This window comes from Lithobates pipiens, unplaced genomic scaffold (genome assembly GCF_037356315.1).
Source record: "Lithobates pipiens isolate NorthernLeopardFrog02 unplaced genomic scaffold, aLitPip1_a1.2 Scaffold_25, whole genome shotgun sequence".
NCBI classification, from domain to species: domain Eukaryota; kingdom Metazoa; phylum Chordata; class Amphibia; order Anura; family Ranidae; genus Lithobates; species Lithobates pipiens.
Window position 1 is genome coordinate 225,137,402 of NW_027507787.1, and position 26,634 is coordinate 225,164,035.

Sequence of the window (26,634 nt, forward strand, 5' to 3'; positions counted from 1 at the left end):
ACCTCTGAATGATGACTTTGCGGGGGTCTACTGAATTTTATACTAAAACCTGAAACGCTTGACCATCCCTGCAAGCTTACAGAGGTGTTCAGAAGTGTGGGTAGATGTTTGCCTGTTACAAACACAATATCTAAAGTAATTATTTGCAGATCCTCTCAAACATGCAACTCACCTGCTGACCAGATACTGCCTAAGGCATGTTTGTTGTTTTGAGGTCAGTGGCCTTGCTGGGAAGTTCGTGTCCTGCCGTGTAGGAGGGGGGTGTGTGGAGGCAGCAAAAAAATACAAAGGCAGCCGCATAGTTTTCAGGCAGTCTAACAAAGTCCTGCAGCCCTGCACAATGGTGTCCTGGGTGCTGTGTGCGGGTCTAGTCCTTCTTCACATCTCCTGCTCTGTGGAAGCCAAACTGTAAGTAACTTCATTTTGCTTTAGTAAATGTGTGATTGGCGAGTTGAACATTCCTTTGTGATGTTTAATAGATTATCAGTTGTGGAGCTCTTAAAGCTCTTACACATTTTTAAATACACTATATTACCAAAAGTATTGGGATGCATGCCTTTACAAGCACATGACATCCCAGTCTTAGTCCGTAGGGTTCAGTATTGAGGTGGCCCACCCTTTGCAGCTATAACAGCTTCAACTCTTCTGGGAAGGCCGTCCACAAGGTTTAGCAGTGTGTCTATGGGAAGGTTTGACCATTCTTCAACATTTCCCATGATTTCCCATGATGCACACACAGTCTGCAGTGTAGTTGAGCATCATGGGATACATAGTTCCAAAACATCTGGGGTGCCAAGGTTCGCCATCACTGGTCTATGGGAATGTTTGGCCATTCTTCCAGAAGCACATTTGTGAGGTCAGGCACTGATATTGGATGGTTGCCACATCATCCCTTTAATCCAGGACACAAATGAATTACACGGGTTCTGAGGCTGATTTAATGCAGATAAGGCACCAAGTGAGTTTAACTACCACCTTTATCAGCCACAGAACCTGTTTAATTAATATGTGTCCTGGATTAGAGGAATGATGTGGCAACCCTTGGATGAGAAGCCCTTGCTCGCAGTCTCCGCTCTAATTCATCCCAAATTTGTCCTATGTGGGTTGAGGTCAGGAATGAAGAGCAATTGTGAGGTCAGGCATTGATGTTGGACGAGAAGACCTTGTAGTCATCAGGACAGGTCAGGACTCTGTGCAGGCCAGTCAAGTTCCTCCACCCCAAACTCGTTCATCCATGTCTTTATAGACCTTGCTTTGTGCACTGGTCCAAATCATTTGGTGGAAGGGGGATTATAGTGGGGGGTTGTTTTTAAGGGGTTGGGCTAGGGCTCCTTAGTTCCAATGAAGGGAACTCTTAAGGCGTCAGCATACCAAGACATTTTGGACAATTTCATGATCCCAACTTTGTGGGAACAGTTTGGAGATGGCCCCTTCCTGTTTCAACATGACTGTGCACCAGTGCACAAAGCAAGGTCCATGAAGACATGGATGAACAAGAGTCTTGACTTCAACCCGATAGAACAACTTTGAGATCAACTAGGAGCCAAGCCTTCTCGTCCAACATCAGTGCCTGACCTCACAAATGCATCAACAATGGTCAAACATTCCCATAGACACACTCCTAAACCTTGTGGACAGCCTTCCCAGAAGAGTTGAAGCTGTTATAGCTGCAAAGAGTGGGCCAACTCAATATTAAACCCTACGGACTAAGCCCTTGTACACACGGTCGGATATTCCAATGGAAAATGTCAGATCAGACCGCGTTGTCGGATAATCCGACCGTGTGTGGGCTTCATCTGACTTTTTCCGTCGGAATGTCCGACCGACAAAGTTTTAGGGCTGGACTATAAAATTTTCTGACAACAATATCGGATCGGACTTTGTCCGATCGTTTGTAGAGAATTCCGATCAGACAAAGTGCCACGCATGCTCAGATCAAATTCCTAGACCAAAGCTATTGGCTACTAGCCTGAACGTAGTCCCGTCGTAACTAAGAAACGTCATCACGTTCTGAACGATCGGATTTTCCGACAACTTTGTCCGACCGTGTGCATGCAACACCAGTTTCGGACAAAATCTGTCGGAAAAAATCATATATATGCGTGTAAAGGCAGATGTCCCAATACTTTTGGTAATAGCATGCATTTGAGATACGTTTTGACTGTTTTAGGTTGTTTTGCTTGTATCTAGAAGAGTGGATGTTAATTAGAATATAGCTTGATCCCTTGTGTATAAGACCCCTTTCACACTGGGGCTGCGGCCACGTTAGCGCTTAAGCACCGCTTGTTTTTCGGCAGCTATAAGGGCGCTTTCAACAGCAAAGAAGGTACGAAAAGCTCCCGTGTTGCGGTGCTTCGGAAAGTGCCTTTCAGGTGGGCAGGGCATTTTGGGAGCTCTAAATACAACACACTCAAACCACCCCAAAGATTCTGCTGGTGGGATTTTTCCTAATGTCCCGCAAGCGCTCCGCTCCAGTGTGATAAGTTACACTGGAATGAATGGGAGGCGGTTTTCAGGCACTTAGCAGATGCTATTTCCAGCACTAAAGTGCCTGAAAACCACCCCAGTGTTAACGGGGTCTGGGAGTACAGCTTACTGCATTTTACCACGACGCTCAAATTGGGGTGCATGGCACCCCGATATTATAGTTGTATGCAACGCACTCCCATTGTGGAACACTGAATGACTATTATGCCTTGGACATTCCGACCACAAAATCCATCAGATTTTTTCAGACGGATTTTGTCTGAAACTGGTTTTGCATACACACGGTCGCACAAAGTTGTCGGAAAATCCAATTGTTCGGAATGTGATGACGTTGGTTGCGTACGATGGCACTACGTAGAGGCCAGTAGCCAATAGCTTTGGTCTCGTAATTTGATCTGAGCATGCGTGACATTTTGTCCGTCGGAATTCTCTACAAACGATCGGAAAAAGTCCGATCTGATTTTTTTTTTGTCGGAAAATTTTAGATCCTGCTCTCAAATTTTTTTCGCAGGAATTTCCGACGGAAAAAGTCTGATAGAGCCCACACACGATCGGATTTTCCGACAATATAATCCGACCGGACCTTTTCCGTCTGAATTTCCGACCGTGTGTACAGGGCATTAGCCTACGTTTCCACTATTGCGAACCCAAACTTGTGTGACTTTGATGCGACTTTGAGTGCAGCTTTGACCCAACTTTATACTCTCTGGATAAAAAGTCACATCAAAAGTTGCATCAAAGTAGCGCAGGAACATTTTCAAAGTCGCTGAGTTTCAAAGTCACACAGGTACGGAACGGATGCCATTGAAACCAATGGGTTGTGACTTGTCATGCGACTTTTATGTGTCCAAATGACAAGCGACTTGTCCCATGACAAGTCACACTAGTGGAAACATAGACTAAGTGAAGCCAAAAACATCTGGGTTGTGTTCAAGCAGAGTTCGGTGAACATGAGTAAATTTCCGATCCCGACTCCATTGAAGTCAATGAAAGCTAAATGTTACAAATCTGTTCTGGGCATTGGATAGGCTAATAGGCAAAGGGATTGTAAAACAAATGGCATGGTGGACGGAGCGCTGCCCTAGCGGACATATACCAAAGCCAAAATAAAAACGTCTTCAACTTTGTTTGGCGGGAGCACCGATTTTAGTACTGCTAAAGTACTAAAAGTAAAAATATTAAAAATGCTAAATTCTATTAAATCACGTGCCTTGGGGGTGCCCTGTGCCCTGTGACCTGTGCCCTGTGACCTGTCCCTGCCTGTGAAGTGACACATCTGTATGATATATACATCCTACTACAGCAAATCTGACATTTAGCCCCCCGTTCACTCTGAATGAGACTTTGAAATCATGCTACTTCACTTGAAGGTCAGGTCAGTGCGATTTCAAGTGTGACTTGCCTGACATCCGTGCGACTTCATGCACAGATGTGTATGCAAGTCGCACCTGAAATTGCAAAAAAAATATTGTGCAGGAACCTTTCTTTTTAAATCGGTGTGGCACCGCAAAGTCAGGGTCGCACCGATTTAAACAGTTCCATCGCCGACAATAGGGTGCGACCTTGTCATGCCATTTGGAACTGTCAAATCGCATGACAAGTCAGTGCGATATGAATGGGGGGCTTACAAAGAAAAAAAGTGTGTTTTAATTGCTGGCAAAATGACAGTATCTGGCAGCTTTGGGGGGGACCCTCATTCATCTATACCAGACCCTTACCCTAGATGAGAGTAGACATCTGTAATTTGTTTCGGTTCAAATTCGTTTTTTAACAAATTTCAACAAATGAGTTCATTCGGAAATATCCGAATTAACGAAAACCCATTTAACAAATTTTTCCAAAATATTTGTAAATTCGAAATTTGCAAATTCTGAAAACCCTAAAATTCTAAAATCTGAAATAATAACTAACTAATAATAACTTAACTATTACTAACTAATAAATTATAGGTATTGGAATTTCCTTTCAAATTTGGCTGTTATACAAATTTATCCAAAGTTACGACTTATCTGAAATAACAAATGCCGCGTCTAAAAGAATGGAACGGAACAAATTAATAATAATCAATAACAATAAAAATAATCTATTTTTTTATTATTATTAATATTATTTATTATCAATTAGTTCCGTTTCATAGTTTCATAGTTAGTAAGGTTGAATAAAGACACCAGTCCATCCAGTTCAACCTGAGTGAGTGTCTACAATTGTCCCCTTCCCTGTACATTGCACACTCACATCGGTCCCTACCCTCAAGGAGCCCACAATCCAAGGTCCCCATGCCCCATGCCATCCCCGTTACATTTGTTTAGATCACTAACAGTCAAATTTGAAAGGAAATTCCCATACCTATAATTTAATAGTTAGTTATTATTCATTAGTTAGTTATTCTTTCACATTTTTTCGGATTTTTCGGATTTTCTTTCTTATGTTTGGATTGTTGAATTTTTTCGAATATCTGAATTTTCAAATTTATGAATTGCGATCATAACGAATGACCCGGAAAAAAAAAAATGGATGAAACGAAAAACAAACAATTTTTTTGGCAGTGCACATGTCTACATGAAAGCCTGTTAGAAATGTTGAAGGGGACACCACCAAAAAAGAAAAGAAAGCTCAGTGGGGGGGTCCCCCATAATTTATATCAGGCCCTTTACACGCTCAGTTTTTGACAAGTCATTTCATTAAACCAAACCTCAAAACCCCATGATGTACATCCACCATTAATAACGCCATTCAGCAATGTAGGTCCATGTCAATAATGAAGCCCAACACCCATCAACCCACCAAAAGAAAGAAACCTGCCATTGGCTGACACCATGTTACCACAATGTGTCGGCCAGAGCGCTCTCTCCTCCCCCCTGCAGCCAGTGCTGGCAGACACAGGGGAGATCACATGACCAGAAAGGAGGGGCCTGAAAATAGAGAAAGGAGGGGCCTGAAAATAGATAAGTAGAATTCAGAATAAAGTGTTAGGAGGGGGAGGGAGCATTTCTAAGATTAGCTAGCTTTATTCTAGAATTCCACTTTAACTACTTGCCGACCAGCCGCCGCCATTATACTGCGGCAGGTTGGCTAGGCATGAAATGCCATAGCTGTACATCAGCCCCTTTAACAGCTATAGCAGGCACGTGCCCGTGGCCGACGGCTGCGATGTTCGCCGGCCACCCATGATCGCTCCACAGAGAGCCAGAATGGGGGATCTCTCAATGTAAACAAACAGATCCCCGTTCTGACAGGAGAGTACAGTGTGATTGTCTGTTCCTAGTGGTCAGAAACAGCAATCTCTCTCTACTCCCAGTCAGTCCCCTCCGCCCACAGTTAGAAACACCTCCCAGGGAACACTTAAAGTGGTGTTTCACCCAAAAATGGAACTTCCACTTTAACACAGATGACCTCCTGATATGCCACATTTGGCATATAATTTTTTTTTGGGGTCCCAGCTCCCACTTCCTCCCGGTGCACCGTGGCACCGGAAGGGAGATCACCTCTCCGCAATCATCTGGGACCTGTGATGTGCCCGGCCAGTCACGTCGCACAGCGAAGCTTGTGCATGCGCAGTGGGTGCCCGGCTTTTGAAGCCACAGCCAGGCACCCACAGTTACAATGCCAGCACCGCAGAGAGGAGGGGGAGACAAGCTGGGCTTCGTTCCCCGCATCGCTGGACCCTGGGACAGATAAGTGTCCGATTATTAATAGTCAGCAGCTGCAGTATTTGTAGCTGCTGACTTTTAATATTTTTTTTTTTAAGCAGAACTTCGCTTTAACCCCTTGATCGCAAAAAGCAAAAAGTAAAAAAAGTTTTTTTTTGTTTGTTTATAGTGCAAAAAATAAAAACTGCAGAGGTGATCAAATACCACCAAAAGAAATCTCTATTTGTGGGGAAAAAAGACATGCATTTTGTTTGTGTACAACGTCGCATGACTGTGCAATTGTCAGTTAAAGCAACGCAGTGCCGTATCGCAAAAAATAGCCTGGTCATTAAGGGGGTAAATCCTTCTGGGGCTGAAGTGGTCAAAGGACATGTCTGTGATTGTTTTATTACTACTTGTGTTTTTTTTACTAGTTACATTTTTTTTGCGTGACAAGATTGGGGGGGGGGGGGTATATGGGAACCCTCTTATTGTTAAAGGGACTTCCAGATTTCCAAAAGACCCCGCCCATAGACCCCGAGAAACACAAGGCCAGGGTTGTGGGAAAGGGGCCTTCATCCTTATCAAGGCTCTTGTCCTTATCACCTTCTCCCTGGAAAGGTGGCCCTTCATGTTGAGGGCATGTGGCTTGGTAAGATTCAAGATGGAGGAGGCACATACTTGCCCAAAGGGCAAGCTAGCCTGCATGCATAAGGGTCTGGTAAAGATTTTTTTGGGGGAGATCACACACTTTTTTTCTTGATTTTTTTTTTGGGCATGGGGTTCCTCCTTAAAGCCATACGCGACATGAGGGCTCCATTCTAAAACGTTAGGGGAATCTCAGGTTATTTTATTTGTTTTTTTATTTTTTTGTTTGGTGTCCACCTTATCATTCATATAGGGCCTGCATAGAGACCAATCAGCTTCCAGATTTTTTAGCCAAAAAGTTAATTGAACAAGCTGAAGTTAGAAGTTGATTGGCTACCATTATATTATGTATATTCTTGTGTGCGAGGCTTTAGGGCCTGTGTTCATGGGCTTTTGCTCATTTCAAGCAGATTTTGCATCCATATACAAGTCTACAGGAATGCAAATCCCACGTGATGCAGGTCAAATGTGAGTCACAAGGATGTAAACTGCTGCCAATGAATTCTGAATGATCTCAGTAGTGTCCCTTTACCTGCCATCACATTCCCTTAAAATTGCTTAACATGGGTTGGAACTTGGAACATGGACTGCGTTGGGTTATATCACTCTGACGACCATGGAGGGCTTTTCATGCACTGGCACAGCACACTTTTCCTACCATAAGCAACCCATTGTCCTGACCTACTCAGATCACTTCTAGCAACCCGTGCTGCCATATGTTAGGTTCAGGTGATGTCAGATGTTCTCTATTCTTGGTATAGGTGAGGTGTATATTATCAGATCCAGGAACAGGCGAGGTATATGGCCTGGTGTCACGTGCACCGCTACACCAGTCTTTTTGTCACATTTGCTTCTGTGCCGTAACTTGGTTTCAAGACTTTCCTAATTACTGACTCAGAACAAGTATGGTGGTCGTGAAAGTCTTTGAAAAGTCAGACTCCCTACCTGCACACGTATTCAGGTCTAAGACTCAGATTGTATTATGGCCTTTTCACATCATCATGCTGTGGTAACACGCACAATACATCAAAGCACGTTAAAATAGGGATGTAATGCATTCTGAATGGCACCCCAATGCACCTTCACGGCTTACAGCAATGCACTGAACTGTGCTGCTATGGGCTGTTGAAAATTCTTCATGCACAATTTTTGGTGCAAAATGTGCTAGGCAGCCATTCAAATTAAGGTGCTGCCCTAACACGAGGCATGGTAATGTGCATTCATGCACCACAGAAGACGGTGCTGATGTGAATGGGCCCTTAAAGCTGGAAGGACGGTATGACAGCCAGATGACCAGAAGGAGGATCCCACAAGGGCAGACTCTCTAGGAAGACTTGCTGTCCCCTACCTTCGAACGGGTCAAAGCAATCTAAGAACAGCAGTATGTGAGCCGAGAACTACTAACAAACCCTGACTTTAGTTCAGTAAAGTCCCCAATGCGTAGTTTCAAGCCAACCATGTCTGGAAGCCCACAATGTTCTGCCATTACCCTCAAACCTCTCCCTACTTACAAAATCACACCACTGGCAGAACCAACTAGAAGGAAGGTGCTACAGAGCCATCTACTGTTTGGCTGTCAGAAATGAACAACTATGAATGCTGTGGGGTAACGCAGAAAAACTGCAGGCATCTCAACATTAGGGGCATCACTCTACTTTGTTTGGGTGTTTTTCAGGCAGTTCTAATCTCTGCTGAGCTCCGTATGAATGCTAGGTCTAAAATGGTGTACTGAGCCCTATGTAGTGTGGCATGGTGATACAACAGGGCTGTTTCTGTGTTCAGATTATTGTTTTTTATCTGTGGTTGTTCTCTTCAGGCGCCTACCCACTGCTCAGAATGCTACCCATAGAACAAACTTTGTTGGATGTCTTCCTGAATCCAACACAATGCACACAAAGCCTAGGTACCAAGTTTCTCTAACTACCTTGTCTTTGATGACTTTTTAACTTTTGCTATGACGGACCAAAGAGATGTCCCACCCTCGATACAGAGAGAGATTCTGCAGTACTTCAGGCCAGTGAGTCAGCCACTTTATTATACAGAACAATTTTTAAAGGCCAAGTCCACCTTTTGGACTATGTTTCATGTTAAACTTCTGTTTAGGCTGTGACATAAAACATGGTCACATTCTCCAGCCCCCCTCCATCCTAAAACCACCCCTACCCACTTACCTGAATTGCAGTATTCATCGTTCTGTTATATTCAGCATGACTGTCCATGGCTTCACCCACATAGCCACGTTGGCGGTCTGTGTCCACATCGGTGGGTGCCCACAACTGTGGTTGTGCATTGAGAAGGTACTTCAAGACACTGCATTCTGGATCAAGCAATGCCACACATTATGCTAACATACAGTCAAAACACAAAGTTTTCCTAAGCTTTACAACAAAGAAAACATCTGACTTGGCCTGAAGAATAATAAAATAATAGATGGGTTATAATCTGATGTTCATTCAAAATAAGGAAATTGCCCAGACAACCAGATGGTCACTGGCATGATGACTATACCAAAAGAAACCATAGCTAAGGGGGGGTTCTATCCTATCAAACTGAACAGTTGTTTCTTGAATAATTCAAGCTAGTATCTGCACGATTATGGGAAGCTACACAAACACATTTGCAACCAGGGAATTCTATCAAGAAAAATGAATTCTTTGTAAATCTACCCTTGTGGTTTCTAATATTCAATCTTCCCTCCTCAGGCACTATGCGGTCATCTTCCCCTCTGAGATTCGCTCTCAGCATTCTGAAACCATATGTATACACCTGGAGGGGGCAGAGGGAGAAAGCAGAGCACAGATCTCCTTAAAACTGGATCGGAAGAACACCACCCTTGTAGAGAAGACCTTTAAGGAGGACTCCATCTTCAACTGTGTTGCAATCCAGGTAACAAAAGTCCACATAATATGCACATAGTTCATTTTTACCAAAAAGAACAAAACAAAACACATAGTTCATCTTTACAGAAAAGAAAACACATATACTATATTATCAAAAGTATTGGGACACCTGCCTTTACACGCACATGAGCTTTAATGGCATTCCAGTCTTAGTCCATATTGTTCAATATTGAGTTGGCCCACCCGTTGCAGCTAAAACAGCTTAAACTCTTCTGGGAAGGCCGTCCACAAGCTTTAGGAGTGTGTCTATGGGAATGTTTGTCCATTCTTTCAGAACTGCATTTGTGAGGCACTGATGTGGACAATATGATCCAGCTCGCAGTCTCCACTCTAATTCATCCCAAAGGTGTTCTGTCGGGTTGAGGTCAGGACTGAAGCACAATTGTGAGGTCAGGTATTGATGTTGGACAAGAAGACCTCAGCCATCACTCTAACTCATCCCAAAGGGTTGAGGTTAGGACTCTGTTCAGGCCAGTCAAGTTCCTCCACCCCCAAACTTGATCATCCATGTCTTTAAAGACCTTGTTTTGTGCACTGGTCCAATCATTTGGTGGATCTGTGATCTGAAAATCTGTGTTTTTTTTACATCTGTCTCTGAAATGTCCTTTACCAACATCCTTTTTACATAGTTACATAGTTAGTAAGGTTGAATAAATACACCAGGCCATCTAGTTCAACCTGATTGAGAGTCTACAATTGTCCCTATCACTGTACATTGCACACTCACATCGGTCCCTACCCTCAAGGAGCCCACAATCCAAGGTCCCCATTCATATACTACCATAGGGTCAATTTCGGACAGAAGCCAATTAACTTACCTACATGTCTTTGGAGTGTGGAAGGAAACCCGAGTACCCAGAGGAAACCCACGCAGGCACAGGGAGAACATGCAAACTCCAGGCAGGTGGTGTCGTGGTTGGGATTCGAACCAGCGACCCTTTTTACTGCTAGATGAGAGTGCTTCCCACTACACCACTGTGATGCCCTTTTGGTCTAAAAATCCTGAGATTATAGCTGCCCCACCTCTCCAGTACCTTCTCAGCCAAAAGAAACATGTCTGTGTATACTGTGTGATTGTATACTGTGTGTCCATACTGTGTGGCCCCATAATCTCTGATTGCCTGGGGGCCTCATAATCTCCTATTTCCCAGGGACCCCATGAGTTGTCAGTCCGCCCCTGTTGGTGTCCCAAGATAATCTTAAAGCCAAAACCAAAGCCACTACTCCTTTGTGAGGCTTGTTTAGAATAACAAAGATTTAGAACAGGGGCGCTCAACATTTGAGGAGGGAGGGCCACCTAAGTGATTTGGTAACCAGTCATGGGCCACAATGAAAAGAATTGAAATGGTTCAGAATTTCGATTTTTTTTTTCTTTTGAATAGCATAATGGAAATGTTCCTCCTGCAGCCACTGACTGCCAGCAGGGGGGAGAGGTGGAGAAGCCGGCTTTCAGCAGTTGCAGGAGGAAAATAGAGAAAATCGGTTCCTGTATATGCCGCCCCCATTACCCCTCCTGTCCAAGTGTAATACAGAATGTAACAGGGAAGCGGAATGGGCCCCCTAGAGCATGGGGTGGGGTCACCATTGCAACCCCTGACACTACACCAGTGGTTAGGGGGCAGTAAAAATACTTACCGCCCCCCAAGCTACAAATTTTAACCAATCCCTACTGTCTTGAGCCCCCTATAAAGCAGCTTTCGCACTGATGTGCTGTGGTTTACCTGCATTGTATGTGTTGTTTAATACACTGACCTTTTTTCCCCTCTTCCAGCCTCTGCTGGAATCACTCTCTAGGCTGCTAGAAAGGACACAGGTGAAGTGCACTTGGTATTACTTCACCTGGGACACTCGATCACTCTGGTGCTCTTGGGTGACGGGGCCGGTCAGCAAGCCCAGATTGCGATTAATGGGTTGCCGACAACGGGCAAGTGCTTCCCTGGTTTAAGGTTGAGGGCCACATCAGAAGGCTCCGAGGGCCACAGGTTGAGCACCCCTCAACCTGTGCCCCTCAGAAACTCTATTCCAGGGACTGGAATTGCACTTCTCTAAAATTATGTCTCAAGAAGTGGACAGTGCAAAATCAGTTCATATAAAAAGTGAACAGTGCAAGAAAATTCTTGAAGTAAATGTGCCCCAATCTTATGATGTAACCATATGGCGCTCCACACCCAGGTGCGCACCCAAACTCACAAACTGCTTACCGACAGGTAAGACCTCATATATGGAGGCCTGGTTGCACTTTTTAGGAGAGATCCCTGCTGGAAGGGATGAGTGGCACACTTTAGGACACAGAATAAGGTCTCCCTGAACACCCCGCAGAAGAAGCTCAGGAGAACATAGAGATAAGGATGTAACTCACAGTGTAGTAGCAGATAAATCAGCACAGTCATCACCCTAGCAGGTATGACTCTGTCACTGCTGTACCTCAACCTGACATGTTTTGTCCAATTAGACGTCATGCTCCGCCCATTATCAACCTGCAAGTTGGATCTTTCCCTTTACCTTTCTGTGTTTCTTGGCTTTGCCTAAATGCATCTTGTATCCTATCAAATTCATCTGTGCTGTCTTTTAACCATTTCTGGACCGCTCACCGCACATTTACTTCTTCTGTGTCTGGGGTGCCCACCCAATGGCAACCCACTCCCACTGTGATTGGACACAGCAAGAGCCAATCAGCTGGTCCAGCGGACCTGATGTTCATTGGCACTCGGTGATCTCTCCCAAGAGAGGCGGAACAGCAGTCTGCCTATGTAAACAAGTCAGATCGCTGTTCTGATAGGGGAGAAGATGGAGACCTTGTGTTTCTGCTAAGCAGGAACACAGATCTCTCTCTTCCCCCAGTCAAAGCACCTCCCCCACACAGTTAGCAAGCACACATTTAACCCTTTGATCTCCCCTGATGTTAGCCCCTTTTCCAGCCAGTGTCATTAGTACAATGACTGCATTTTTTTTATTATTTTATTTTTTATTTTTTAGCACTTATCACTGTATTGGTGTCACTGGTCCCCAAAAATAAAAATAAAAATGCCATAAAAATATCCCATAGTTTGGGGACGCGCAAGCCCACAAATATACACTTATTGGATTTTTTTAAATACCAGAATAGACATTGGTCTAAATTGTCGAGGAAATTATATTCTTTACATTTTTTTTAGCAGAAAGTAAAAAAATAAATACAAATAAATATATATATATATATATATATATATATATATATATATATATATATATATATATATATATATATATATATATATATATATATATATATATATATAAATTATAAAAAAAAATTGTCTGCATTTTTTTGTTTATGGCGCAAAAAATAAAAACAGCAGAGGTAATCAAATACAACCAAAAGAAAGCTCTATTTGTGGGAAAAAAAGGACATCAATTTTATTTGGGTACAGAGTCGCATGACTACACAGTTACCAGTTAAAATAGCGCAGTGCCAAATTGCAAAAAAATACTCTGGTCAGGAAGGGGGTGAAACCTTCTGGCACTGAAGTGGTTAAATAAAATGCCAAGTCTTGCATTTCTTTGATCTCTTTGATTCTGTGCTGCCAAATAGAAATAGAAGGAACATTTTTTTTCTAGGTATTAGGTAATATTCTCACTCAGACTAAAGATATGTATGATAACTGATTTTTGGTACATTTGTCCTGAAAGTCAAAAGTAGCAAGAAGGCCGGTTCATCCAGTATTGTGTTTTTGGTAACTTCCTGCATTATGGTTGTGATTTTGTTCAGAAGTTTCTGATATTCTTACATGACAAGAAAATACAATGCAGCTCCCTACTTGTATGTTCACATAACCAGCACGGTTGCATATTCTCATGTATGTCGGTAGTTTTGCCTAGAGCTAAGTGAATGTGGCAAATCACGTGCAAGTAAAATAAAAAACAGAATTTTTGCTTACACCTGATTGAAAAATGCAAAACAGCAGTCACCTAATTCTCTAACCTCTGGGGATAATTACCTTGCAAAATGAACAGCCTGTTTGTCTTAAAGTGATTGTAAAGTTTAGTTGTTTCTACTTATAAAAATAATAAACATATTATACTTACCTTCTCTGTTGCAGTGGATTTGCACAGAGAAGCCCAGATCATCCTCTTCTCGGGTCCCTCTTCTGTGATCCTGGCCCCTCCCTCTTGTTGAGTGTCCCTCACAACAAGCAGCTTGCTATGGGGGCACACGAGCTGAGTCACAACTCTGTGTATCCGTTCAGACACAGATCCCCGCCCCCTGTCTCCCCTTATTGGCTAGCTGACTTTGATTGACAGCAGCGGTAGCCAATAGCACTGATGCTGTGTTTCAGCCAATCAGGAGGGGAGATCTCGGACGGCTGAGACACTGGTGGACATTGCTGGATAGGGATGGGGCTCAGGTAAATATTAGGGGGCTGGCTGCTTCACTCAGAAGGCTTTTTATTTTAATGCAGAGAATGCATTAAGATAACAAATCCTTCTCTTCTGACTTTACAACCACTTTAAAGTGGTTGTAAACCCTTACAACACACTTTGACCTACAGGTAAGCCTAGATTAAGGCTTACCTGTAGGTCCAAGAAATATCTCCTAAACCTATACGGTTTAGGAGATATTTGCCCGAAGACAGCCACCGCTGTCTACGGCACATGCGCCATAGACAGCGGTGCGCAGGCGCACTGAGTGTGGCACCGTCAACGACAGAGATGCCGCGCGTGTCAGCTCTCGTGCGCATGCGCGGGAGTGAAGTCATCGCGGCTTCGCCGAATGACAGCAGCGGAGCTGCGAGACCCCACCGAGAGGATGGATGCGCCGGACTACAGGGGACATCGGTGACTTCGCTGGCTCCTGTGTCAAGTAAGTGACACATAATGGACTACTATGCGATGCGATGCATAGTAGTCCATTATGCTTTGCCTTTGCAGGGAATGAAAGAGGAAGTAAACCCATCAGGGTTTACTTCCTCTTTAAGTAAATCAACCCTTTGGACACTTGAATGTCTGTGCTGTCTTTTACACTGTAGTATGTTTTATGCTTTCTTGCTTAGGTTCCCACACCTGAACAGATGGAAGTGGTTGGCACGTTGAGCATCTCCATCGAAAACGCTGGGCAATCTATAGTGAAGAAAAGTAAAGTTCTGGTGAAGAAGACAAGATCCAACCTTCTGATTCAGTCAGACAAAGCTGTGTACAAGCCGGGACAAACGGGTAACTGTTTAGTCAATAAGGGGGTCTTCTGGCAAGTTATAAATTCATATTTGAAAAGAAATTCTAGGCAATAATTAAAATCAACCAGAAAAAGTGCCATGCAGGAAATACTGGGAGTGACCTAGTCATAGTCTAGCCTAGTACTTACTTTATTATTATAAAACTAATAGTATGCATTGTGACATATGGGTGAGGGTTTATAATTATTGTTGCGGCAAGTGTTCGCTAGCCGATTTTGAACGCCCAACGCCTCTAATCCAAAAAAATAATTTTCCTGCAGCAACTTGGTTCATCCAAAGAGAGACATTTATTGGACTTCAGAACAGATGACAGAGGTACAGACAGGATAGATGGACAGGGTACAGGATACTCAGAACATTCATGCAACCATCAGACACCTTGAGAGAGCCCAACTTCTCATGTCATAACTCACCCAAAAGAACCGTCCCTAATACAGTTTACTATCAGTAAGCAAAGCTGGAGGGATTCAGATTGGCTGACAAAACACTTTTAATCTTAACATGAAAAGACTTCATTTATAATTACTGGAAATAGCAATTAAAGTCTAAGTAGGAATTCTGCATTTTACAACCCCCTGTAGATAATCTCCTTTGAAATGTCTAATTAGATAGAAAGGTTATTCCCAAAATACCAAGGTAAGGTATCTGAATAAACATAGTTAGTCCTTTTGATGTGTAAAATTGACTTGTTACTGGCGTGTCCAATATGTATGTATGTATGTGTGTGTATATGTACAGTGCTGTGAATAAGTATTTGCCCCCTTCCTGATTTTCTTTTTTTTGCATATTTCTCACACTTAAATTAATCACATTACACAAAGTAAACCTAGTAAATCCAAGATGCAGTTTTTAAATGTATTATTTTGTTTATTAATGGAAAAAAGCTGTTCAAACTTGCCTGGCCCTATGTGAAAAAGTAATTCACCCCCCCTACCATGCTGAATCATGAATGAACTGTGATTAACCACAATTTTTTGGAAAGCTGAGTTCAATCTCACTTGCCACACCCAGGCCTGATTACTGCCAGACCTGTTGAATCAAGAAATCACATAAATAGAAGCTGTCTGACAAAGTGAAGCACGTTAACAGATCACAGAAAGATACACATCATGCCACAATCTAAAACAATTCAAGAACAGATTAGAAACAAAATAATGTACAATGTGTCGGTCTAGGAAGGGTTTCAAAGCCATTGCTAAGGCTTTGGAACTACAACGAACCATGAGGAGAACCATTATCCACAAATGGAGATAACTTGGAACAGTGGTGAACCTTCCCAGGAGTGGCCGGCCTACAAAAATGACTCCAAGAGCATGACGACGACTCATCCAGGAGGTCATAAAAGAACCTAGAACAACATCTAAAGAACTACAGGCCTCACTTGCCTCAGGTAAGATCGGTGTTCATGATTTAACAATAAGAAAGAGACTGGCAAAAAAATGGCATCCATGGGAGAGTTTCAAGGCCAAAGCCACTGCTGACCAGAGAGAACAGAAAGGCTCATCTCACATTTACCAAAAAACATCTTGATTATCCCCAAGATTTTTAGACAAATATTCTGTGGACCGATGAGACAAAAAATTAACTTTTTAGAAGGTGTGTCCCGTTACATCTGGCATAAAACTAATACAGCTAACAAGAACATCATACCAACAGTCAGACATGGTGGAGGTAGCGTGATGGTTTGGGGCTGCTTCACAGCTTTAGGACCTGGACGACTTACCATAATTGATGGAATGATAAATTCTGAGCTCTACCGGAAAATCCTAAAGGAGAATGTCTGGCTATCAGTTGGTGACCTCAAGCTCCAGTGCATTTGGGTTATGCAGCAGGACAATGATCCTAAACACAACAGCAACCCCACCTCCAAATGGTTCAAACAAAGCAAAATTTAGGTTTTGGAGTGGCCTAGTCAAAGCTATGACTTAAATCTAATTGAGATGTTGTATCATGACTTTACACAGGCTGTTCATGCTGAAAAACCCTCCGATGTGGCTGAATTAAAACAATTCTCCAAAGAAGAGTGGGCCAAAATTGCTCCACAGCAATGTGAAAGACTCATTGCCAGTTATCGCAAATGCTTGATTGCAGTTGTTGCCCCCTAGGGTGGCACAATCAGTTGTTAGGTTTAGGGGGCAATTACTTTTTCCCATAAAGCCAGGCAGGTTTGGACAGCTTTTTTGCCTTAATAAATGAAACCATCATTTAAAAACTGCATTTTGTATTTACTCAGGTTATCTTTGTTTAATAATAAAGTGTAAAAAAATAGGCAAAAAAAATAAAAAGTCTTTTTTATACAAATACTTTTTCACACTGCATTGTGTGTGTGCGTGTGTGCGTGTGTATATATATATATATATATATATATATATATATATATATATGTATATATATATATTACACTCACAATACACTACAGCACTACAGTATAGTCAAACTACAAAATCACATCTGTGATGTAGGCTCCAATACCAAAATAGTATGTTTTCCTAAGCACCCCTTTGAACATTTTGAAAATACTTGATGACTTTTGGAAATGTTGTCATTGGGAGATTTGTAGAGTTTGCAATAGAGGCGGGAAAGCTTATCCACTGAAATAACTCCTTCTAGAGTCAGTTATACACTATTCTTTTTTTTTTTGTTCAACCCCAGTGGGTTTAAAAAAAACTGACAGCTCCAGTCAGAGCCGCTGTACTAACTATGCAAGGTTAGTTCAGTGATTTCCCCCGCTCAGCTGTTGTGTTCTGACAGGGAGGGGGGGACACCCCCCCCAGCCAGAACACTCTGATCAGGATCAGGAGTTGGTCGGCTGCTGGTTTTCCACCATATGCGTCTGACAGAAGTTGCCTTTCGACAGACCGAAATACACTTGGGCAAAAAATAAAATAGGAGAAATATTGGCGCTATTGTAAAAACAACGCTATAAAATTAAAATTAGTTGATACAGATATGCATGTACCAAAACTGGATATTAAAGTGCAAACGTGCAAATATTAATCGTGATTATTAACATGTATCATATAAAATCAATATGGTGCACAACAAAAATGATGGAATGAAAGTCCAATGCATCATGAAGTGCACAAAATACACATATCTATATAATTCATAAGTGACTTGAGTTCATGGATTTCGATGTTCTTGGCCCTGGAAAGACCGGACTCAGCATTAGGGATGAGCTTCGTGTTCGAGTCGAACATACGTTCGACTTGAACATCAGCTGTTCGCCCGTTATTGGCCGTTCGTGCCAAATTCGTGTGGCGCTCACGGCCCACAATGCACTGCGATGGCGCAGTGCATTGCTGGCTCATGATTGGCCAAGCATGCACTGTGACCCCGCATGCTTGACCAATCACAGCGCCGGCAGCGAGGAGAGCCATGATTGGCCACAGGCAGGATGCCTGTGGCCAATCATAGCTCAGGCTGTGTAGTACATGCCCCACACTATAAAAGGCCGCCAGCGCGGCGGCCTTGTGTAGTGTGTTGGCGTCTGAAGCAGTTAGTGGGTGTTCTGTGTACCTTCAACACAGTATACACCGATCGTTATCGGCCAACTTTTCGATCTTGCTCTTCTGTAGTGGTTGTTGTCTGCGTGCCCTGACCGCAGTATACACCGCTATATTCACCTCACCTATATAGCTAGCGATATATCTATCTTTTATAATAGAGCTTGCAGTCAGTGTTAGGAGCTTGTGCGTGCTGTCTGCGTTCTCTGTACCCAGTACACACCGCTATATCCACCTACATAGCTCTTTTCTATTTGAGCCATCTGCCATCTACAGGAGTTATTTGAAGTTGTGTGTGCCTCCAGCACAGCACAGTATACATCTGTATTTACCCTTTATTGCTGGTGTTCTGTAATAAAGGCATCTGCAGGAGTAAGTGGGTGTTGTGTGCCTCCAGCACAATATACACCTGTATCTACCCTTTATTGCTGTTCTCTAAAAGAGCCATCTGCAGGGCTTAGTGGGTGTTGTGTGCCTCCAGTACAGTATACCCCTTTATCTACCCTTTATTGCTGGTGTTCTATAATAAAGGCATCTGCAGGAGTTAGTGGGTGTTATGTGCCTCCAGCACAATATACACTACCCAATTGCTGTTTTACCCAACCCCCTTCAGGCCATTACCATGTCTGGAAGGCCAGCAAGGAGAGGCAGACAGGCGCGAGCCAATAAAAGAGGGCAAGCAGGCTCTGTGTCTAGTGCTGGTCGTGGATGCGGTGCATCGTCATCATCAGCACGTGGCCATAGGACACGCTTGTCCTTCTATTCGGCAGCTGGACATGTTGAGCCGCAACATGCCAATGACTTGGTAGAGTGGATGACCAAGCCCTCTTCATCCTCCTCATCCTCTCTCACCCAGTCTCAGGGTACTAGCAAAGCAGCTGCCAACGCATCGTCTTCCCTCGTCTAAATGTCATCATCAGTGACTCCTTCCCTAGACCCACCATGTCCTCCTGAGGAGTCTCCTGAACTCTTTGAGCACAGTGTTGGGTACATGCTCCAGGAGGATGCCCAGTGTTTTGTAGACTCTGATGATGATACTCAGCTAGAGGAAGGCAGTAGCGTGAATGCAGAGAGAGGGGATGCTCAAGAAGGACAGCAATCTGGCAGTCATGTTCCACAAGCTGCAGCATACTGCCAGGTTTTCTACAGCGATGAAGAGGGAGGGGATGATGAGGGCACTGACTCCACGTGGGTGCCTGGTAGGAGAGAGGAGGAGGAGGAGGAGGAGGAGGAGGAGGCACATGTCCAACGAGGCAGGATGCCCTCCGGGGGCCAGCTTAGGGGCAGCACACTGACTGAATCACACCGCAGAGCTCCGCCTGTGCAGGGCGCTGCCTCTGCGCATTATTCTAAAAGTTCTTTGGTGTGGGCCTTTTTTGAGACGAGTGCATCAGATCGCACTACTGCCATTTGCAACATATGTCTCAAGCGTATCTCGCGTGGCCAAAACATCAGCCGCTTGGGCACCACATGCTTGACCAGACATATGTTGACCTGCCATGCAGCTCGTTGGCAAGCGTACCTCAAAGACCCACACCAAAGAACAAAGCGGACCTCTCCTTGCTCCGCATCAGCTGGCATCTCCAACCCCACTAGACCTTCAGTCCTCTCTGAAACCTGCTGTGAGAGGAATGAAGGTGTAGAATTAGGTGTGTCACAGCCAAGTGCTTCCGGGCACTCTGCTAGCAGTACACCCAGGTCCGATTATAGCAGGCAAATGTCCCTGCCCCAGCTGCTGGACCGGCGAAAGAAGTTCACTCCCAGCCATCCACATGCCCAGCGGTTGAATGCTAGCTTGGCTAAATTGCTAGCACTTCAACTGCTGCCTTTTCAGTTGGTAGACTCGGCCCCCTTCCGTGATTTTGTACAATGTGCAGTTCCTCAGTGGCAGGTCCCCAAACGCCACTTTTTCTCACTGAAGGCGATTCCGGCTCTCTACCGGCATGTGGAAGGCAATTTCCTTGCCTCGCTGGACAGGGCGGTCAGCGGTAAGGTGCATATTACCGCTGACTCATGGTCCAGCAGGCATGGACAGGGACGTTACCTATCTTTCACGGCCCATTGGGTCACTCTTCTGGCAGCTGGGAAGGATGCAGGACAAGGTGCAGTAGTGTTGGAGGTTGTTCCGCCACCACTCCTCCAAAATGCTACTATTGGTTGTGACACACCTCTCTCCTCCACTCCCTCCTCTTCTTCTTCCTCCATGGCCTCTTCCAGTGCTCTGTCCTCAGAACCAGCGGTGCTCCGTAGGCATTCCAGGGGCTACGCAAGTACGCAGGCAAAACAATGCCATGCCGTGCTGGTTTGTTTGGGGGACAGGAGCCACACTGGGGCGGATGTTTTGTCAGCTCTGCAGGGGCAGGCCGAGAGGTGGTTGACGCCACGCCAGCTTAAGCCAGGAATGGTGGTTTGTGACAATGGCACCAACCTCCTCTCCGCCCTCCGACAGGGACAACTGACCCATGTGCCCTGTGTAGCTCACGTCCTTAACCTGGTGGTGCAGCGGTTCTTGGGCAGGTATCCGGGCTTACAGGATGTCCTGAAGCAGGCCAGGAAAGTCTGTGTGCATTTCCGCCGATCATTTAATGCCTGTGCTCGGCTGGCTGAGCTCCAAAAGGAGCTGAACCTGCCCAAGAACCACCTTATATGTGACATGCCCACCAGGTGGAACTCAACGTTGGCCATGCTGCAGCGGCTGCACATGCAGAAGAGGGCCATCAATGAGTACCTGTGCGACTACGGCACCAGGACAGGGTCAGGGGAGCTTGGTTTTTTCTCATCAAGCCAGTGGGGCATGATCAGGGATGCATGCACTGTCCTGTCACCGTTTGAGGAGGCCACAAGGATGGTGAGCAGTGACAGTGCATGCATCAGTGACACTGTACCTCTTGTCCACCTCTTGGAGCATACGCTGCGTGGAATAATGGACAGGGCACTTGAGGCAGAACAGAGGCAGGAAGAGGAGGACTTCCTTGCCTCTCAAGGCCCCCTTTATCCAGACAGTGTTCCTGCTGTGCCACCCATCACACAGGAAGAGGATGAGGAGGAGGAAGAGGAGGAGGAGGATGATTGTGTCAGCATGGAGGTGGAGACTGGCACTCAGCATCAGCAGCAGCAGTCTTGTAGGGATGATTTACAGTCCTAAGAAACCCGTGGACTTGTACGTGGCTGGGAGGAGGTAGCTGCGGATCATGTTGTCCTTAGTGACGCAGAGGACTCCGGACCGAATGCCTCAGCTAACCTTACCCTGCATGGCCTCCCTGATCCTGCAAAGCCTGCGGAAGGATCCTCGTATTCTTCGGATCAAGGAGAGGGACCATTACTGGCTGGCCACTCTCCTTGATCCACGGTACAAGGGTAAGGTTGCCGACCTTATCTTGCCATTGCAGAGGGAGCAGAGGATGAGACATCTCCGGGAGGCCTTGCAGAAAGGTCTGTGCAACACGTTCCCACAGACTGGGAGGTTACAAACTCCTGGTCCTGGACAACGTGTTGCTGAGGCATCGGTCAGAAGGAGCGGTGGAGAAGGTGGCCGTCTGACTGATGCTTTCAGACAATTTTTTAGTCCGCAGCCCCAAGGTATGATCGATTCCAGCAACCATCGCCAGCGTCTGATTTACATGGTGCAGGAATACCTAGGGGCAAGGTCAGACTTGGACACCTTTCCCACCAAAAATCCTCTGGCTTACTGGGTCTTGAGGATGGATCACTGGCCAGAGCTTGCACAGTATGCAATTGAGCTACTGGCCTGTCCTGCATCCAGCGTTCTTTCGGAACGCACCTTCAGTGCTGCTGGTGGCTTTGTTACCGATTACAGGGTGCGCCTGTCCACTGAATCAGTTGATCGACTGACCTTCATCAAGATGAATCAGTCTTGGATAACCCACAGCTACCAAGCACCTGAAGCTGATGTAACCGAATAATTTTTTTTTAAATATCACATCCCTTCAAGACTGCCTATGCTGATGCTGAGTGACTGTCCTGTTATGTTGATTGTCTATCCTCTTCCTCCTCCTCTGATATGTTGGAAGAACATTTCTGGTTCTGGGTGATGCCATCAGCCCAATTTTTCTGCCCCTGTATAACAGGGGCGTTTAATTACAATTTTTGATGCAATGTTTTGCAGCAGGGCTAATTCCTGCAATAAAACTAGAGTATATGGGAGAGGTTGCAGTTTTCGTGGCACCAGCACCAGTGCCTAAGGCCCAATTTTTCTGCCCCTGTTTAACAGGGGCATTTAATTACAATTTTTGATGCAATGCTTTACAGCAGGGCTAATTCCTGCAATAAAACTAGAGTATATGGGAGAGGTTGCAGTGTGGTGGCACCAGCACCAGTGCCATCAGCCCAATTTTTCTGCTACCCTGGTCCTGGAACCAGACTAGACCACACGGGTCTCTTGAACAACTCCGGAAACCCCGAACACGAGACCCACACCCGCTTAAGTACCCCCTCCCAGACTCCTCAGGGGGCCCCCGGCACTCCCGCTGATTGGCTTTGAGAGGACCGATACCCAAACATCCAACCAGACTTGATTCTGGCCTGTCATGTGCCCCTCACCGTTCACATGACCAGGCAGAACCTTCAAACATAGCCTGCCCAGACTGGTGTTAAGGCCTACCTACATAATTAACCCTCAGAACCTTTATTGTCCTGAGACCAAAAACTAAATTTACAATGTGTGTGACATTTGACCCCAAATGTCATCCGCTACATCAGTATTACATTGTATATCCCTGTATGTTGTGTTCGTTCAGGTGCTTATCTAATAGTTTCTTGAAGCTATCGATGCCCCCCACTGAGACCACTGCCTGGAAGGGAATTCCACATCTTAATCCATGAACTCAAGTCACTGAATTATATAGTTATGTTTATCTTGTGCATTTCATGATGTATTGGATTTTAATTTCATAATTTATGTTGTGCACTGTATTGATTTTGCATGATTAATGTTAAAAATCATGGTTAATATTTGTACTTTTGCATTTTAATATCCAGTTTTAGTACATGCACATCTGTATCAACTAATTTTAATTTTATAGCGCTGCACTTTTGGCAGAATGACGACTGTTTTTTTGGTGGGTTTTTTAACCGGCAAATGTCCCCTGACATTCTGCCCATGTGTACAAGGCTTAACTGCTGAACTTCTGTTATACGATTATCAGTTACCTGGGGAGAGCATTGTTTTTATAGAATTGACCAACTCGTAGACGTGCTTCATGGACAGGAGTAATGAAGCACAAAGCACCGCAAAGTGGGAAGCAAAGACTGCATATATATATATATATATATATATATATATATATAATGCAAATATGGCTGTACATGTATAATTACAAATTATACATAGAATTACGTTATTTAAAGATCTAAGATACAAAACAGAACTTTTTTAATACATTAATAAAAAAAACCTCTAAGATTAGAATGAAAGCATAAAAACAACATATTAAATTTGTATTTTGCAGTTAAGTTCAGAATTCTATCTATAAATGAAGATCTTCAACCCAAAGACATTGTGGTAAGTATGTAAGGTTTGCTTTTTAATTTGTCCAAGAAAAAGTATTAGATGACAGTTTAAAGTGAACCTGTATTTAGAAGGAAACAGTTAAAATAAAAGCAGCAGCACCAGGTAACTGACAGCAAAAGCAGTCATCATCTGCTCGGGGCTTCTGGACTTTTAGTCACTATATTCATAAACATAGACCCAATTTCCTGCAGCACTGAGACACATTATGTTGGGAAAGATTTGAACAAACTCTCAACAATAAGTGATACCCTAACCTAAAGCAACTCTTCCTGTAACTATGACACTAATGCCCTGTACACACAGTCCGACTTTCCGGGGGAAAAAGTGTGATCGGAGATTGTTGTCAGAAAATCCAATCATGTGTGGGCTCCATCTGACTTTTTCCCTTCGGAATTTCCGACACACAAAGTTTGAGAGCTGGATCTAAAATTTTCCGACAACAAAATCCGAACGTTTAAATTCCGATCGTGTATAGACAATTCCAGACGGACAAAGTGCCACGCATGCTCAGAATAAATTAAGAGATGAAAGCTATTGGCTACTGGCCCGTTTATAGTCCCGTTGTATGTGTTTTACGTCACCACGTTCAGAGCGATCGGATTTTCTGCCAACTTTGTGCGACCGTGTGTATGCAACTCAAGTTTTGGCCCAAAACCGGTCTGAAAAAATCAGCGGATCAGTGAGTGTTGAATTTTTTAATTTACAAATTTAGAAATTTAGAAATTTTCTAATTTATGCACTTACACATTAACAAATTGCAATCATAACGAATGTCCCCCAAAAATAAAAAAGAAAATAAAAATAAAGACGAATGAAACTAAAAAGAACACATTTTTCAGCAGTGCACATGTCTACACTGAATGGACAAAGCACGGGTTTGCTTTGAATTTAGTCCAACATTTCTTTTAGAAATAAAGGAAAAATAGTTGAAACTACTGGCAGACACAAAGCTCTATTTTATTTCATCCAAGCTTCACACAACTTTCACCCATGGTCACACATTTTACATATTAGATCTAATTAGAACATTTTTGAAATTGGGTGAACATTGTGTGAATCTTCAGTAAAAAGGATAAATTAACCCATAATATTATTAAGGTACTCCCAATAAAATGTAAAAAAATAAATAAAAGCAGTTTATAGTTATTAAAATAATGAAAACCATATTAATAAAATAATATTACAACCTTAAAGAAATCAGTTACCTATAAAAAAGGCTAATGCAAATAGGAGTTAAAATTTGTATTTATAATTTTAAATATCTTTCTTTTGTCTTTCTTTTTTTTTTTTAGCTTCCAGTCGTAGAACTGCAGGTAAAATATTTAACTCATATTTAAGTAAAAAATAATAGCATTATGATATTTTAAATTTAGGATTTCATTCTTTTATGTTAATGCTGTCTCCTAATTTGTGTTTACTTGTTTTTTGAAGATGTAGTCAGCAGTACTGGGACAGGGTCATCCAGAGCCCAGGGTGAACATGCCAAATTGCGTCCCCCCCATGAGCATTATATGTCAGCAACCTCCCCAAAGAAAAAAAGAAAAATTAAAATTGAGAACTAATCTGCATCCTTACCCCCTAAGCATAAATTCCACCTCCTCCCAATACAAATCTGCCCCCTGCTGAAATCCCCTTCCCAGCAAGCATCTTTGCCATACCCAACCCCTCCAGCTCAAATCATCTCTTTCCCCATATGCCGCCTGCATAAATCCACCCCACAAATATAATCCCCCCCCTGCTAGTACAATTCATCTACCCCTCAAATGTTCTCTCTGAACACAATTCCTCACCCCCAATCCAAATCCCATTCCTGGCACAAATTCTCCCCAATCACCCAACCTATCACAATTCCCCCTCCCCCAATTTCCACTCTTAGCCCAAATACCCCCAATCATCTCTGCTAGCACAAATGCCATCCCCAAAAAAATAACCTCCCCCTCACCATATTACCTTTTCTAGTACAAATCTCCCAAAATTACCCCTTTTAGCACAAATCTTCTTCCCCCATCCCCCTCCCAACACAAATACCCTCAAATCACCACTCCTATCACACCTCCCCAAATTTTCACTCCTAAAACAGTTCTATTCCCCCTCCTAACACAAATCCCCTCCCCTCACCTCCTTGTGGTGCCCCCCTCACCCCACATGATACCACAGTGCCCAGGGCAGCCGTCCCTTCTGCCCACCCCTTGTCCCGGCCCTGGTAGTCAGTAAAAGTTATAGTTTTTGTTTCTCCATGTTTGTGTCAGAGCTGCATAGTCAAAGATGTTTCAAAAAAGAGGTGAAATAACTTGTGCTTTTGCTTTAGTACAAGTGCATTTTGATCTTTGGAGCTTTACGATAATAAAATGGTCACCATATTTAAAATCTATGTCAGTCACTTTAGGCTAAAATGAGGTTAAAGAAAATGTGTAACACACAAATAAAGGAAATATCTGACCCCATATATAATGCATATAAGAAATCCCAACAATATGCCCTATAGGGAATACCACAAATCAGTAAAACGCAACCCCTGCAGGAGCCGCTTCATTCTCTGTTCTTCGGCCGCAACTCTGAGAATGACGCCAGTCCCACTGACGCACCAGTGCACTGCCACTGGGAGCACAAATACAGATATCCTGCACACAACTATGGTTCAGTATAAAGAAACAAACATCAGGCTGCTTAGTGGCAAATTAACCCAATTTATTGTTACGGGTTTCTGTAAATAGCAGTATGTAC

General features: G+C 43.8%; 1 protein-coding gene across 1 annotated transcript in view; it reads left to right on the plus strand.

Moving 5' to 3' along the window:
• Positions 1 to 248: 248 nt before the first annotated feature.
• LOC143930924 (alpha-2-macroglobulin-like) overlaps positions 249 to 26,634 on the plus strand; it is a 143,004-nt gene continuing 116,618 nt past the window's right edge. The window contains exons 1-5 of the mRNA XM_077455615.1: positions 249 to 408; positions 9,467 to 9,650; positions 14,695 to 14,854; positions 23,849 to 23,901; positions 25,203 to 25,223. Of these exons, the coding sequence (XP_077311741.1) occupies positions 341 to 408; positions 9,467 to 9,650; positions 14,695 to 14,854; positions 23,849 to 23,901; positions 25,203 to 25,223 (486 nt within the window). The 5' untranslated portion in view covers positions 249 to 340. The remainder of the gene's footprint in view (positions 409 to 9,466; positions 9,651 to 14,694; positions 14,855 to 23,848; positions 23,902 to 25,202; positions 25,224 to 26,634) is intronic.